General features: G+C 42.6%; 1 protein-coding gene across 4 annotated transcripts in view; it reads right to left on the bottom strand.

The window, feature by feature from the left end:
- Positions 1–17,123, bottom strand: part of BNIP2 (BCL2 interacting protein 2) — a 248,240-nt gene that overhangs the window by 20,707 nt on the left and 210,410 nt on the right. For 2 of the 4 annotated variants that reach the window (XM_078685225.1, XM_078685226.1), the window contains exon 11: positions 5,684–5,719. The exons of the other annotated variants lie outside the window; for them this stretch is intronic. In XM_078685225.1, coding sequence (XP_078541351.1) covers positions 5,684–5,719 — 36 coding nt within the window. The remainder of the gene's footprint in view (positions 1–5,683; positions 5,720–17,123) is intronic. 4 annotated transcript variants of the gene reach the window in all.

Raw genomic sequence — 17,123 nt, 5'->3', positions numbered from 1 at the left:
AACGGTATATTGCTTTAAAAAATCTGTCATACTTAGAAGTTACAGATGAAAACGTTGGCACAAATTGCTGTTTTTTTTTTTTAACTCATTTTCATTTTTTTCCTATGTTCAACTGTTAGTTTCTATAAGAAAACCTTGCTGAATTCAGAAATGTATCTACTTTTCAGAAGAGTATAGCTTCCCAGGATCCATCATTGTTTTCATACCCATTGCTACCATTAACTAGAAGGGGGTTGAAAGCACACAAAAAAAGCAAAAATAGGCTATTTACCAGTAAAATACGAAAAATGTGTAAAAATGTTTAGTTTTCTGGCAAAGGTCTGCTTGTTCCTGAAAGCTGGGTTGATGGTGACTTCAGCACCACAAACCCTTTGTTGACACCATTTTCAGGGAAAAAAACAGACACTCATATGTAGCCCTTTTTCCCCATTCCCCCTCCCCCCAAATTTGTATTTTGGTTAATTCCTGTGTCCCCTACAGTGGAATCCACAAACCCCGGGTACCTTGAAAATCCCCATGATGGTGGAAGAAAAGGATGCAAATTTGGCGTGGATACCTTATGTGGGAAAAATGTTACAGGGGCCTAAGCGCGAACTACACCAAATAGCCAAAAAAGGCTTAGCACAGGGAGGGGAAGGCCTAGCAGCAAAAGGGTTAAGTAGGGGTTTGATGCTTGACAATAGGGAATTTTGGAAAATTCCTTTGACAACACAGCAAGCTAAATCTTTACACAACAAGCCTTGATATCTAGAAAAGAAAGGAATTAGAGGATATATATATACAATTACTCAGCTATAAAGCGTGTGACAAAAGCGAAGGAAGAAAACCTTTACTATTATAACACAAAACTGCTAGACGAGTAAAGCCTGTCACTGAAAAAATTAACCAGATTTGGAATATGCTGCTCAACCGTAGGCTGACAAAAGTCCTTTTACATTCCCTTTTTGTCTAGAAGGGAAAGTGTTTGTTCTCCAAGTACATACTCTAAAACACTGCATGCTAGACTTTGGCTAGTCGAAGACTAGAACAGGGGAAAGAGGGTAGCTACTCATCTACTGCAGTTTTTAGAACAGGTGAACAATATGTGATGCATGGTGCTGACTGCTGGAATTCCATTGTGGGAGACAGCAATTGCTTTGAGGGTTCATATGTAGGTTTGATGGGGGAAAATAATCAACATTATTAAAGACTGTAGATGACAAAGACTCAGGAATAAAATCAGGTGAAGTATAACTAACTGGAAAATAATAGATCAGCTGAAGCAGCAGAAGCATTTGAAGATGTTTGGGGTGTTAGTATTGTAATGTGTAAGTCTGAGATGGAGTGGAAATATATTCTGAGAGAGGTAAGATTTTTTTTTTCCAATTGAACAATGTCCTAGAAAGTGGCTGATAGTAGTGAGGGCTTTGCCGATCTACATCTCCCCGACTCTGTTGCTACCCACTACCCTACATTATTTTATATTTATTTATATACAGGTCCTGGCACAAACCCATAAAGTGGTGCAGTTTTTGAAGCAGTCCTGTATCAAAGACTAGGCGGGATTCAAATAAAGGGAACATCGCTTACGTAGCACATATAAGTAACTGTTGATTCTTGTATATCTTTTTTTTTTACGAACTAAGTTATGTGACCAAATGTTTGTATTTTTATAGCATTTTATTACATATTTATATTTGGGGTTTCATAGATTCTTACTTTGATGACGCCCTACTGATTTCTACTCAATAAAATGCTGGACTAATTTGTGTCCACCTTTGATAAATATGAACAAATCTTGCATACCAACATCTGTACCACACAACACTGCTAGAATGCATTTTTGTGGTCTGTCTTAAGACCCCGACATCAAAAATATATAATCCTAGAGAATGTTATTTAATGCAGCACTAGCAAAGACTTTACAGGGATTGCCAATTTATGTCAGCACATTTGAAATATTATTTACACCTAAAAATAGAGCCAAGGCATTTTAATTCCTGAATCGATAATCTTATTTTTGATTACCAGTTAATATACTTTGCCCAGTAATATGTATACTCCTTTTATCAACAGTTAACACTACTTCTTAGAAGACAGCCATTGATTTCTTAAATAATGCCAAAATACTTGTTTTGTAGTTTTGCAAGTTTCTGATTATGCGAATGGGAAGAGAGTTGTTGTTTAGTAAGAAAAATATCATGATGAAGTTTCCATTAACAAATTGGACAACCAAGTTACAAAGTAAAGATCACTCACATATTTCAAAACTTAATGACATTAAAAAAGTTAGTAACTGAAGATTATATACAATTCAAAACCTGTTCAAAAAAGTGCTTAAGGACTTTTTGCAAGTAATTCCTTTTTATTTTATAATGACAACGACCATGCATAGTAGGAATGCTCCTGTTGCAGACATGGTGTTGAACATGGATACCATAATGAAGATGCTGCATATAAATAAACAAAGTATACACATTACAATACATGCACAAACAGAACAAGCATTTACAAACCCAATAGGTCTAGCCTTTGCAGATGCAATGCTTTTTTTTTATGCAAGTCCATGCCACAAATAGTATGGAAAAAACATGCAACCACAAACGTGACTGCCATATTCTTGTAATAAAAATGCATAATTTAAAAAACATTCTCTGAGGTGGTTGCTTTACTGCTCATGATTTTATAAATAACAAACCTTTCAATTGTACCATGCATTTTATTAATTCTCAAAGAGCCAAGAAAAAACTATTCCCAACCAAGCACTCAAATTGTAGGAAGCCACAATGTTACATCACTTATTTACAGCGACTGTAAAAAGGAGTTCGAAAACGCCATCTAACTGGGCATCCAAAGTGCTGGCAAAATATTTTTTTTGTTAAAATAATAAACACATTTTGAACGAGCTCTGCCATAGTTATTATTTAGTCTAGTCGGATGTGGACAAGGTGCACAGACTTTGAGAAGTTACTCAAAGTGAAGGAAACAAATGGGTAAAGATGGCTGACCCACTGTCCCTTTGAATATGGTGTAGGAGGGCAGTCGCAAAGCGTGAAGGACAATTTAACAAACCAATGGGTAAAAAAACAATAGTCTGGCATGACAAAGCTGTCTCAAAGGCAAGACATAAAAATGCACAATATAAACCTTAATGTAATATATGCCTGTATTACCTCAGGTGGCAGTGCAGATTAAAACAAATCTCAGACACTGTGTACATTAACACCGAAATGGGAACAATGGTGCACGGTCTCAAGAAACCCAACAAATGCAATTTCAAGAAAAAAAGTAAAAAGCCTTAGATGTATGAAACATCAGAAGCCATTTATTTTAAACATGGTAATATAATTTAGAATATAATGAGAATACATTTTTCAATTTGATTTGATGGAATTACTAATATTTTGCATTCTAAATGTGGAGTAAACTGAAAATGAACAGATTTCGAAAGGATTTACAATTATTTTTTGGGCGTTTACCCAATGAACATTTGATCCGTAACGCTGGAGTAGGATACAAGCGTTTGCTCCACATCTGCTCTGCATAATATTAGTACCACTTTTGTTATTGATCAGAAATATTACAAACTCAATTTAAAATTCAACCATGGTCAAAGCAGAAGTAATTTAGAATCAATTTAGAATGGCAAGCAGGTGATCGGATAGTAAAATTGTTAAAAGCATGGAGGCAGAGTGTGACTGGGATGGTTTCTCGTGTTTATTTGGTGAAAGAATTATTTACAGGTAGGCAAGCAGGCTAATTAGGTTGAATAAGCATTCAACAACATCTGAGGTGCTAGCTTGCACCCTAGAATTCTCAAAATACTTATTTTTATCTATTTATAAATCTGTGCTCTTCAGTAAAACAATATACGTCCTCCAAGGCATACAAATACAATAACCCTATATTTTGTTAAAATACTTTTCAGCTCTCTGGCATGCTTCCCTATTTGATTTCATGTATTTGCTGCATTCTTCCCTCACCAGTGAGACCACCACCTTATTTATGGAAGTGAAGCAGCCTCACTGCCATGCCACATGTGGGGCAGGAAGGTCAAAAGCGAGTCGCAGCAGGTGACCTAGAAAAATTATGGCATGCATGTACAGTTATATTTGGGGATGTAAACAATGCTAGCCTACTTGAGTTTGGATTCAGTTGTCCCTTAAAGAAAGAAAAGCTTGGTGTTCTAGGTTAACAAGTTATATGAGGCAAACACATATTGAAAAGTTGCATCACACATTACTGCGGACACTAAAGAAGTTGCCACGTTAGACCAGCTGGAAGGGAGTTAGGAACTAGTTTACCTCATGAGTTACCACTTTGTCCCCTATGGGTCAGTCTGCATGCCCTCATTTATTGTAAACTTGCCTATAGCATAAAATGTGCTGAAAGACTTAGAAGGTTCTAGTTATAAAGCTTTTTAATGATTAAGTGTTGGTTTACTCCTGGAAATTCAGGAGCAGGTCAAACTCACTTAAAGAAAAAACCTCTTTGTGAATCAGACCAAGAATGATTTGTGAAGCAGTTACAAAGCACTCAATGTGCAAATAAATATTTACTCTGCAAGCTCAATGTAAATGGTAACCTCTGACAAAGCGAACAGCTTAATTCAGTGAACAGATCTTTTAAAACAGATTTAAGGGAACTATGCAGCAGGCTAATGGGACGATATTCTTATGACATGGGAGACCAACTAATTATAAGAGCCTCGCTCAAGTAAACTTCAGCCACACATGAGAATCATGAAAGAACACTAATACAGTTTACTTTCTTTAGATGAACAAGGCTTCTCTTTATATCCCACTCATAACCGATGGTGGCTTTTTAAAAAAAAATTATTTCTTGGAGGCAACTGATAATGTTGCAAGGAACAGGTCTGCAGTGTAATTCGTTACAACTTGATATTTTGAGTAGTTAAACTAAATTGCAGTGTTTCTAATTTGCAAACAAATGAACAATTTAACACGTTTTCACAATGTTTGTATCAGTTGATAAAAATACTGTGGACGTTATCTCATTGAGACAAAATTTGGCTAAACTCCACTGAGTCTTTAAAGAGACCTTATTGCCCCTAAAATTCAATATTACGTTCTGGATTGAAAAAATCATGCAAAAGTTCCAGCCGAGCGAAGCACATATTGGCTGAATGAATTTGCAAATTAGAAACAATATCAAAGTGTTAAACACAATACAGCTATTGTGACTATGCTGGAAATGATTTCCTAAGAGATCATTTATTTGCACATGGTGATATTAGAGTACAAGTTATGCATTAAAAGGTAAGGAAAGGTCCCAAAATATCCCCTAAATGCAAGTTCTTAAATACAGCCTGATATTTCAACAGCTACGGGGGAATGTCTTTTGTTATTTAGTTTGCTCCCACTACCGAATCGTAAATAGGGATTCTGTAGTAAAAAACAAAGTAGCAAGCAGCTTTCAATATGCACACAATCTGAGCTTAACAAGTGCTGCAATGCTATGAGAGAGATATAGTCATTATTCAGGTGAATGTAAACTATATGAAGGGCATCCATCCCAAATGCAAGTACATATTGGATGACTAGTCTAGAGCTTACCATATGGAAGTTTAACAAAGATAGAGTTAAGTTGTATTTACAAGCCAAACAATACAAACAAAGTTAGTTTGTGCAGTGCAATGAGTATAATATGGCTGCAACCTCAGTACAGGTGTGTATAAATATACCTTTTGCGTTTCTTTTTTATTTTTTCTTCTTCATACCTTAGTAGGGAAAAGTTGGAATTCAGAAATATTAACCAATGGGTATAACACAAAAAATACACCACATTTCTATACAATCCATTTGAAAAAGGTAAGAAACATTAGACAATAAATAATACCTTTAAAATGTGTTCTCCAGGGGGTTAACTAACTTTGCAGGTTAAAAATCCCACACAGAAATATTATTTCTGATTGGTCATTTTAAAAGTAAGTTGCACATTGTTTTTTTTTTTTCTATTTTGGTGACCTGCGGGGTTTTAAAACCTTCTGTTTTACCTGAGTTTCTCTATTATTGTCTATATCCATGCAGCTGACTTTATTAAAGTTGTGGATGAATGTCTTTGTGGCTGCCATGAAAACGTCATTTAGAGATAAAGTTTGCTATAAAGGCTACTGTGGCTCATTTTTTAATAGTAGAATGTGCACTTGGTTTGTTGTGCAGCACTTTTCACACTATTTATTTATTTAAAAGAGTTTTATATAGCGCTGGCTAGACCCGAAGGTATCAGAGCGCTTTACATGAGAATCAACAATGTAACAGAACAAGTTCAACAAATTACACAATACATCAAAAAATAAGCAATACAATTAGGAGGGGAGAGAAGGGAGAGAGAGAAGTAGTAGAGGGGGCAGGGGAGGTGAGAAAGGGAGGATAAGGGAAGAGACAATAAGCAGAGACGAAAAGAAGTCTGTCTAAAGACCAACTGGGTAGGTGACGACCAAGGAGGCAATACACGGCCCATCTCCCCAATAGCTAAACCAGGTAGCTCAATCGGGCATCAGGCAAATTAGTTCAGTCTCAATACATTGAAAGAGGAGAGAAGGAGAGACATAAAATAGAGGGAAGATGCAGGAGGAGAGGACAGGAGAGACGAAAGGAAGTGGAACAATGTGGTTTAACAATATAACAGAAAAAGATCAACAATTACACATTACATCAAACAATCAGCAATACATCAGGAGAGGAGAGAAAGGAGAGAGAAAAGTAGTGGGGGGTAGGGGAGGTGAGAAAGTGAGGATAAGGGAAGAGACAATAAGGAGAGACGAAAACAAGTTGGTCTAAAAACCGACTGGGTAGGTGATGACTACGGAGGGATTGCACGGCCCATCTCCTCTATAGCTAAACCAGGTAGCTCCATCGGGCGTCAGACAAAATAGTTCAGTCTCAATACATAGAGAGAGGAGAGACATACAATAGAGGGAGGATGCGGGAGGAGACGACAGGAGAGACGAAAGGAAGTGGAACAACGTTGTTCAACAATATAGCAGAAAAAGATCAACAATTACACATTACATCAAACAATCAGCAATACATTGGGAGAGGAGATAAGAAAGTAGTGGGGGGTAGGGGAGGTGAGAATGTGAGGATAAGGGAAGAGACAATAAGGAGAGACGAAAAGAAGCCTGTATAAAAACCGATTGGGTTGGTGACGACCAAGGAGGGAATCCACGGTCCATCTCCCCTATAGCTAAATCAGGTAGCTCCATCGGGCATCAGACAAAATAGTTTGGTCTCAAGTGTCGAGGGAAGAAGTTCACTAAGAAACAGGGTGGAGACAAGGGGCAGGTGATGGCAGAGGACAGAAGCTGGAAAGAGTAGGAGCGGAGAGGGGAGAGGGTTGGGGGGAAGAGAGAGGGGGAAGATAAGGTCAGGAGAGACGCGGGAGCGTTTGCCTGAAGTCCGGCTAGGTAGGTGATAGTCAGAGGAGGGAGTCCAAAATTAATCTCCCCTATGGTTCGCGAGGTAGCTCCACCGGGCATCATACAAAGGTAGCTTTAGAGTTGAGGCCAACATTAAATAGAGATGGATGTTGTGTGAAAGGTTCTTTGTGTTTTTGATTATTGGGGGAGGCGGGGGGAGGGAAGACTGGTAAACTGTATAAATAGGTCAACATGGAAGTGAGACATTATCTTAGAATGACTGTGGATTGTCCATGACTTCCTTGCCTGTGTACAATTTCAGGTATGGTTCTTGCACAGTCCAAAAAGTTGCTTAATTTTCAGAAATGTTTGTCCAGTCTTCTGCACAAGCTCAAAGGGAGCCTATATTAGTTGGGTTACCACCAGGTTGAGATTCCACATAGGAGTGGGTGCAGGACTTGGTGATGCAATCCTCTTTAGCCCTTCCAGAAATCACTTTACGAAAGATATGCTAAAAAGGCTTCTGTCTGATATGCCTCACCTGTATACTACTATTGCCAGTAGTTGTACTTTAACTGAATGAAATTATAGTGTCTCCTTTTGCATGTGCATAAGGCACCTGATAGTACCGATATATTGAGAATCAAGTTTTGAGCTCTGCACTAGTATATAAATCTTTCCTATTTTGGTGTGTTGCATTGCCATCTTCTTGCTTTCCTCAACACCTCCATACATCTGGCCGAAATCTAAGTTCTCAGTAGCAATGGTGCTAGACTGGATGTAGCTGGCTCTGGGTGGCATATCTGTCTCCCATTCAATATTTGCTGATTTTGTAAGATTAGTAACCATATTATCCCACCATGTGCCATTTCCATCATGTCTGAATATAAGGTTTGTTAGGCCCTTAGCGGTGCTATGGGTACCACTACGAGTAGTGCTGTTGTGGTAGTCTGCCTGTACTTGTTCATCACTAGATAACCAGATCACTAGACTACTGACAGCAAAAACAACAATGTGATGGATGGAATGCTTGGATCGATCTCAGCCACTGGCAATTGCTCTGGGTCACATCCCAATTTTCGTTTTCGCCCATCATGCAACCTCAGTTTCGACTCAGCAATATGTAAATCAGCCTTGGCCCTGCTTTTCATGGGAAGAGTGCAGCCTGCACTGCCAGGCCAGGCCCTCCCTGAACTGGAGCACAAGCAACGCAGGACCGGTTCCACCCTTGTTAGGACTCTTCAGCCAGGTATAGCTTGGTTCAAGTGGCACAGTGAACCTGGGACCCACGTCTGGCGGCCCCAATTGATTACCAGTGGCTGAGATCACTTCAAGCATTCCATCCATCACTGTTTTGTATACTTATTGTGTTGCCCTAAGAGGGTATGCGTAGACGTGGCACTCATGCACACTTTGTTAATGGAACCTGACTGATGAGCCCATAACTAGGCGAAATTAGCCCTGTGTTGCTTGTGTTCCGGTTTAGGGAGGACCGAGCTCTGCAGTTCTGACAGGGCTGGACTGGATTGGTACAGGGTCAAGGCTGAATTGCATATGGCTGGGTTCAAACTGAGGTGGCATGGTGTGCAAAATAACAATGGATTGGTATGGTGTGCAAAATAACAATGGATTGGTATGCACCAGTGGTGGAGATTATTTCAAGCATTCCATCTATCACGGTTTTATACACTTATTGTATTCTATCGACAGGACATTCTCTTGGGAGAGATGGCGTGCATACCTGGAAGAGAAGACGTTGTATTTTAAGATTGTGTGTGTTGCCATCAGGTCTATTTGTGGTGTCCATGATTCTTGGAATATTCTTCCTACCATCTCGTTTGAATTTCCGTTTGTACAAGATACCTAGTTGCTTGCTTAATGTGTTTCCTTCCACACTTTGTATTCCTGAATACTATCAGTGCAATTTCTCTCTAAATCGACCATGTCCATATCTCCTGTGCAAGTTTGGCTAGAACAGGAGACCATCCCTACTCTCCCCCATTTGTTCAGGTAGAGCATTGTTGTGCTGCCGGTTTGTATATGCATCCTACCCCGTGAGAGCCCTCTCTAATCATAGTTACAGAGGAGGACAGTTGTTTGAATGAGCTGCTCCAAAGATTATGGTGGAGAAGCGTGGCTCAATGATTAGAGCGGCAGACCCTGATGCAGAGGTTCAGACCAGGGTTCAATTCCCGCCTCTGCGGCTCTTGGACTCAATTTCCCCGGACCTGATCATTCTCGCCTCGGTGCCTAGTCTAATCATGGGTCCCACTCTGTGACTGAGCAATAGCTTGCTTAATCTCCACAACGGCCCCCACAACGCTAGGATGCCTGGCTTCACCTTGGGGGTGCCCAGGAGTGGGCACTTCACAGGGAAAAGCCAGGATGGGTTCCACAGCGGTATGAATACAGCGCTACGAGGCCTCTGGGTAGAAGTGCGCTATATAAATACAATACATTTACATTATTTTCGTTTTCTACCACAGCAGCTCATTCTGAAAGTTTACTTTAACAACCACTAGGATCCTCCCAGTCCTCCGGCGCCTGTGACCATTGGTCCTGAAGCCATTCTTGGACTGGCCTCATGTGAAGTTTGAAAAGCGGGAGTAGTGGGATATAGGATGCTAATATCCCAAAAAATGTTCTCACTGTCAGACGGCTCCTTCTGTTAGAGGAGAGCTTGCTTTGTCAATGCAAATTTTTCTTTATACATGGAGGACTTTCATTGAATTCAGAGTCACTGCCAAGAAAAGCTTTTCTTTTGTGCGTAAAGAATTTAATTTCTCCAAGTTTTGGGAGAATCCATTTTTTGTAATGTCTGAATTACTGTTAGTATGAAGTCTCTGCACTAAGTGAACTCACTTTTACCAGCTAGTCATCTAAGTAGATGTTATAAGTATCCCCTGCCATATTAAGTGAATTGCTACTCCTGCAAGGAGTTGATTTGCTCCCAAAAGGAAGTACTTTGAACTGATAATGTGAGTTGTTTACTACAAGTCTGAGAAATTTATTATTATGTTTTTTTTAAATTGGGATATGGTCGCCATACAGTGCCTTCTTACTTCTGCACTGGACAGACTTCCTATAGTGTAGCTATCTTGAATTTCTGTGATAGGTGGCAAGTCATGTTGTGATAGTAGGAAATATACAGAGCAACATCCTTGGTTGTGCTTTTTAATAGGTATTTTAGCTCCTGTTAAAAATAACGCAGTTCCTGCCCTTGGTAAACGCTTTTTCTTGGTTGACATTTAGAAATGTGACTTCTAATTCTAGTATCCCTAATGTATTATGTTGAGTACCCACTTGCCAGAGATTATTTCTCTCCACTTCTGGAGGAATTTTCCAAACCAGCTCCCAAAAGGTGTAGTAATGGACACAATTTTTCACGGAGTCATATTGGCTGCAATCAAGTGTGGTGGTAGCTTGCAGAACCTGTTCTTGTGGATAGGGATGAAAACCGCCTGTCCCCATCAACCTCCTGGCAGGTGTCATGTTTCTCTTGAATGTTCTCCTAAATTGAAGGGCTCCTGTAGTTTTGGCCTTAAGAGCGAGGAGGATGGGTGGGTCGGTAAAGAAACTGCGGCTAGCTATAGTCTACTAAATAGGGCGTGAGCGAAGGTAGGTAACTTGTCCACCTGATAGAGACTTCTAGCCGCAGATTCCTTATCTTAGAATAGATACCCAAGCAATACCATCCAAGGAGGTGGATCTGCGGACCAATTTCAAACAAGGAAGTCCTGCAGGACCGAATGGATAAAGTACCCATCCCTATGGACCCGACTATCCAGGCAGTAGCGTTTGGTGAACGTGTGCAGGGAAGCCCACGTTGCTGTCTGGCAGATATCCAGAACTGTAACACCCCGTGCTAACGCAATGGTCGTCGCTTTACCTCTGGTGGAATGAGCTTGCAAGCCCTCAGGAGGTTGCTTTGTGGCCAATGCGGAGCAGATTTTAATGCAGAGCACGCCCCACAGGAGATAGACCTCTTCTGACCGGCTTGACCTTTCTTCACACCAACATACCCCACGAAGAGTTGGTCTTCGACCCAGAACTCTTGTGTGAAGTCAAGGAAAAACGACCACGCCCATTATGGGTCCAGACGGTGGAGTTGCTCCTCTTCTTTAGAGGGATGTGGAGGAGCGTAAAAAGTAGGCAGTGTGATGGATTGGCCTACGTGGAATGAAGTGACCACTATCTGCAGAAAAGAAGCCCTTGTGCGAAGCACCAGTTGGTCAGGATAGACAGAGGTAAGGAGGCTTGGATAACAAGGCCTGGAGCTCGCTCACTCTTCAGTAAGATGTAATCACTCACTCTCCGGTAAGTTGTAATGCCACGAGGGAAACAGTTCTAATTGTAAGGAGTCTGAGGGGACAACTATGGAGAGGCTCCAAAGGAGCACACATCTAGAGTGTTCAAACCAGATCAAGGTCCCACTGAGGCATGATAAATGGTGAAGGAGGAATGAGATGAATTAGACCTTTTAAAAACCTATGTACAATAGGGGACTTGAAAATGAAGTGCCGGCCAGTCAATCGCAAAAAGACATAAAGGGCACAGAGAAAGCCTTTAAGAGTGCCAAGAGCACAGCCCTGCATGAATGAAGAGAAGAGCAGGTCTTGACAAGACTGGGAGACATCTTTCTACAAATGGTGGGGGTCTTATATAACTCCACCTCTGCCAGAATCAAGATAGGAAACCTAGTCACTACCCCAATACATGTAACTAGAGGCACGCAACAAGGGTGCACTCTATCCCCGATACTATATGCGCCAGTGGCAGAGCCGTTGGCTTGTGCACTCCGAGAGTACCATATACAGAGGTATACGATTTCCGGGTTATGAATTGATTGTATCTACGTAAACAGACGATACGCTGCTTTATGTAAGAGATCCAGATCATAATCTGTCTCCAACATTGAGGGAAGTAGTGAAGTTCAGCACTGTGTCAGGTCTAAAGGTTAATTGGAAAAAATCAATAATTTTTGCCCTTACTCCTGCTACATTGCCCTTCACACATGATTACCCGCTACAATGGACGACTGAACCAGTACGGTACCTAGGAATCAAAATACACACTGACTCAAAGGTGGAGTTCAGAGAGAATTACAGGGTTGCAATTAGCAGGCTGGAGGACGAGATTGACAAATGGATTCTGCTGCCACTGTCTCTAGCAGGCAGGGTTTCTATCATGAAAATGGTAATACTCCCCCCGTTTCCTGTTTTTCTATGACAATATCCCTTGGTGGACTAGGTGCCCCAGACTTCAAATTATATTACAGGGTGGCACAAAGTTCCCAAGCCTATCACTGGATGCATGGTTTACCAGACACACCTCATATACAGATAGAGGAGGTAGTGGTGCGCCACTCCCATTGCTGACACTGTTTACTCCGTCCGACGACAGAACTGGGATCCTAGATTCTATTAATGCGACTAAACATGCCTGGCAACACCTACTGAAATTGCAAGCTGGGGGTATATTATACTCCCCGTTGACTCTGTTAAAATAGTGCCACTGGGTGCCCTCGTGAAGAGAAAAGGGGGCAACACGGGCACTCAGATCTCTTAATGATAAGACGATAGGGGATATGTTCACAGAGAGTGTTGTAAGTAAATGGGACGAGGTAGGGGTAACTGACCAAAATGAGACACTGCTCCACAGATTCCAGTTTCACAGAACTAGACAAGCCCTGACTGGAATATTAGGCAGTGATCTAGCAGAGCTACCAGAACTAGCTCCCCTCACATATGTAACAAATGTGGACTCCCCAACTGAAATCGTGTCTATAATTTATAAATTGTCACTGGGTTATCAGGAAAACTACTAGACTAAGGCTTGACTTGCATGGCAAGCTGACTTGGGCAGAGATCTAGACGACACAACGTGGAAATGCTGTTGTGAAAGCACGAAACAAATTTCTCTAAATGGCAGGTACAGGTTGATTCATTTCAAATTCTTAAATAGGGTTTACTATACGCCTGAGCGGTTATGCAGATATGGGCTGTGGGACATGGCGGAGTGTGAACGCTTCCGGGAACACCTTGCAGATTTTTTTCATGTAGCCTGGATATGCCCAGGAATTGCCAATTTCTGGGACTTGGTTTTTAAAGAACTGGGAGACAGACACGACACTCACACCAGATCCCATATTGGCTTTATTGGTCCCTGCCAGGAACAATCAGGCGGCTGATAGATGTAATGTATGTAATGTATGGGTCTTGTAAAACGCACTGCTGCCCTGAGGAGTCATGGCGCTGTAGACCGCTGGGGAACCCGTCCTGGCTATCCCTGTGAGATGGTCCCTACTGGGTATCTCCAAGGTGAAACAAGGCATCCCCGGCGAATGTGGGGGGCCGTTGTAGAGATGAGGCATGCTAATGCCCAGAGTTGCCGAGTGTGATCCCTGGTTAGAGTAGGCACCGAGGCGAGAATTATCGAGTCCGCTGACCCTGGTCCACGACCCTGCCGCGTCGGGAATTGAACCCTGGTCCCGGGCCGTTCTCTGCTTCCGGGTCTGCCGCCTCAAACCAGTGAGCCACACCACTCCATGGGTCTGTTGATAGCCAGACGCAGAGTAGCGATAAGTTGGTCCAGGGGTCCGGCCCGTAATATCACTAGTTGGTCAAGGGACATGATGTATTGCAGCACACAGACTAAGAACTATAGCAAGCTTCTCCCCCCACGCAGTCGTCCTAAAAACCTTTGGCCACTGTACAAGACATACCTAGCGACTAAGGACAATGAGACTGAGATCGGACAGTCCAGCCCACGTAGAAGAGGGTGAAGGAGAAAAAGGGTAGTAGTAACAGGGGAGTGTTACTTGTCCAGAACATTAAGGTCAGGCTGATCAATAGTTTTTGAATTTGTCACCCAGAGTGGGACGGGTATGCTCAGACGCGAGTCCCGTGCTCTCCACGCCACTGGAGTCAAGCTATCCTGGCTGAAGACGGCTGATAGCCAGAAACCGTTCGTAGGATGCATGATTCCGGTCCAGGAAAGACATGGCTTGGCAGTTCGGGCTGGACTGTTCCCATGAGGCACAGGGTCAAGGCTGATTTGCATATGGCCATGTCTGAACTGGGGTGGTGTGGTGACCAAAAAAACCGATGGATTTAGGCCCAGATCTCTGTACTGGGGTTAATGTATGACATTGTTCTGCATTCTGTCCATCAACCGTTATTTTTAGACTTGAGATTGTGGCATGGAAGGAGGGAGAAAGTAGCCCCTTCGGACAATTTGCAAAACCCACCTGTACGATGTTAAAGAATGCCAGTGAGGCAGGTGATGGCGAACCCTGCCGCCAACTGGGTGCCTACGTTGGTAAGAAGGCATATTAGGAGGGTCTAGAGGATGCAGCTTCTGGGGGCGGTGGACTGACCTGACTGCTGGCTGCCTGACCCTCGAGGTCTGTGGGTATCGCGTCCGTGGCCACGCAGAGGCTTGGGAGCATTGGCTCAGAGTATTGGTGCGACTGGAAGCCCCTACCATAGCCACGGAAGGATTGACAGGCGGATTGAGGGTGAGGCCATAGAAAAGGTCCCAGGACTTGACCATAGCCAGACTGTCCTTGTAGTGCCCCAGCGCCATATCCGCCTTGTATCAGTAGAGAACGTTAAGGCTTGGACCACCAATCTCTCTGGGGTAGGGTGTTGCATGAGGAAATTTGGGTCTATTAGCCTGTGGAGGCCCGGTGGGGACAGGCAATCACCCTTATCACAGGAGTACCCTTGTTGAGTTTGGAACAAGCCCCAAAAAGGCGTCAGTGAGAGCCACGTTGAACAAGAGTAGCTGTTTTGAAGGGGAGATTCCTGGCTGCAGAACCTTTGTCAAGACGTTAAAACTGAGGGCAACTGAAGGTACATGACCGCACCACCAATAGATAAGAGACTCCCTTGTCCATAGCCACGGTAGGGGGGAGAAAGCATAGCAGTGTCTGGTAAAGTATTCAGTCCACTGACATCACTCAGTTCCTCACACCACTGCATGTTAAGGTTGTCTTCACATGGTGGCATTCTTCAAGGTCCAGCGACTCCTCTAGGTTCTCCCAAAGTCCTACCCAAGGGGATAGGGCTCAAACTTCGATCAGGGAGGCAAAGTTTCTGATGCTGGCGCCCCGCTGGCTCCATATCAGAGTCGGGGATCAGAATGGGGATGGTGCTGTAAGTAGGTGCATCGGCATCAGGACCTGTGTCAGGGAAGGTTGAGATGGTATGACCGGCACCGGTACGGATCCAGGAACGGGCTCAAAGGAGGCCAGAGGCGCTAGCATGGACCCAGACGGGAACCCTGCTGACCCCGTGTGGTCCAAGGGCACGCAGGAGAGATCGGCTGTCCATAAAGGAGGAGCATGGCTTCATAGAACTCTTTCAGTGGGGTGGGGGTCGTTACGGTTCCCGGAAAGATGGGGAGGCACGCAGATTGCCCAGGTGCAGAGAAGTCGAACAACTCTTTGACTAATACTACTCATGACAGGAATTACCAGAGTGTCCTGATGACATGGAGTGCAACAAGGATCTCAAACTCCACGTCAGCTCCAGGGAACTTCCTCTTGACTGGGACCTTCCACGTGGCTTCACACGCCGAGCCGCCATGAACTTGAGGAAGTGTTTTCTCAAGGCCTTGGGCTTCATGGCGCACATTCGAAGAAAGACTTAGGGTCATGGTCACACTCGAGGCACCACAGGCAAAACAAATGCTGGTGTGTCACAGACATCGGTCGGTGACAAGCGTCGCAGAGATGCATGTGGTGACTGATCAACACTAGACCTTCCACCTGAGACCACTTATGTGATGAGCATTCCTGCAGCAAGATCATGTGCAATGTGGCATGGGGTAGTATGGCGATGCAGGAGGACATCATGCCTAGTAGGCAAATGATTTTCCGGACTGGGACCTGTTGAATTAATGGAAAAAGAGGGACATTCTCTTCATTTCCTCTCACTGTATGTAGGTTTTAGGTTATTTTGAAAAGGAGTACAGCATAAATTTCAGTCAGGTGCTGCAATATAGCCTTGAGCCTTGCTCTTGAGGTAAAATCTGACCTGGAGCTGAACATGGAGTTATACCAAATTAGGCAGAGTGTGGTGTTTACTTCCATCTATTGATTCACTCTAAATATTTAAAAAAGAAAGTGTTTTGGAGCTCCTGCAAATGGGTAGGAATATTCTACATTCAGGACTATCAGTGAGGATCCCCCTATGCAGAACTTGCTTTCAATGTTGGGACTCTGGTGGACCAAAGGAAGCCTTAAAGGGATAGCATTGTTTTCTATATGCTAGGCTGTGTGCTTATGATGGCAATTTCTTTTCTCCTCATTTAAAAAAAAAAAAAAAAAAAGAGAAAATGTTCCAGAAAATCATAGCTGATATATATTTTGTATATTTTTAACCCATTATTAGGTTTATAATGTCTAAGTGCAAAAATGTAAAATAAAGTAGCCTATTCAGATTCATCTCGAGTTTGCTTTCCTGAGAGTTTTTCTCCCAGATTTTTAAAGTACTCCAGAATTTAGCATGTGAGTGGAACAAATCACTGTTTATGCTAATCAATTAAGTTCACATGACAGCAAACTATAGACTATTCTTAGCAGAAATCACCCGTTATTACTGTGTCAATTTCTCTGTGGTAAGGATCTGCAATATTCAACACATTAAAAAAATATATAATAATAAATAAAACCCTTTGGCATTTTGGCAGCAGAGGCAAGAGACAGCACTACGAAGGCCCCAAAGAACCATCCACTGGCAGCGGATCTCAATATAGA

This window comes from Lissotriton helveticus, chromosome 3_2 (assembly GCF_964261635.1).
Source record: "Lissotriton helveticus chromosome 3_2, aLisHel1.1, whole genome shotgun sequence".
Classification (NCBI taxonomy): domain Eukaryota; kingdom Metazoa; phylum Chordata; class Amphibia; order Caudata; family Salamandridae; genus Lissotriton; species Lissotriton helveticus.
This window is presented reverse-complemented; position numbering and strand designations above follow the sequence as displayed.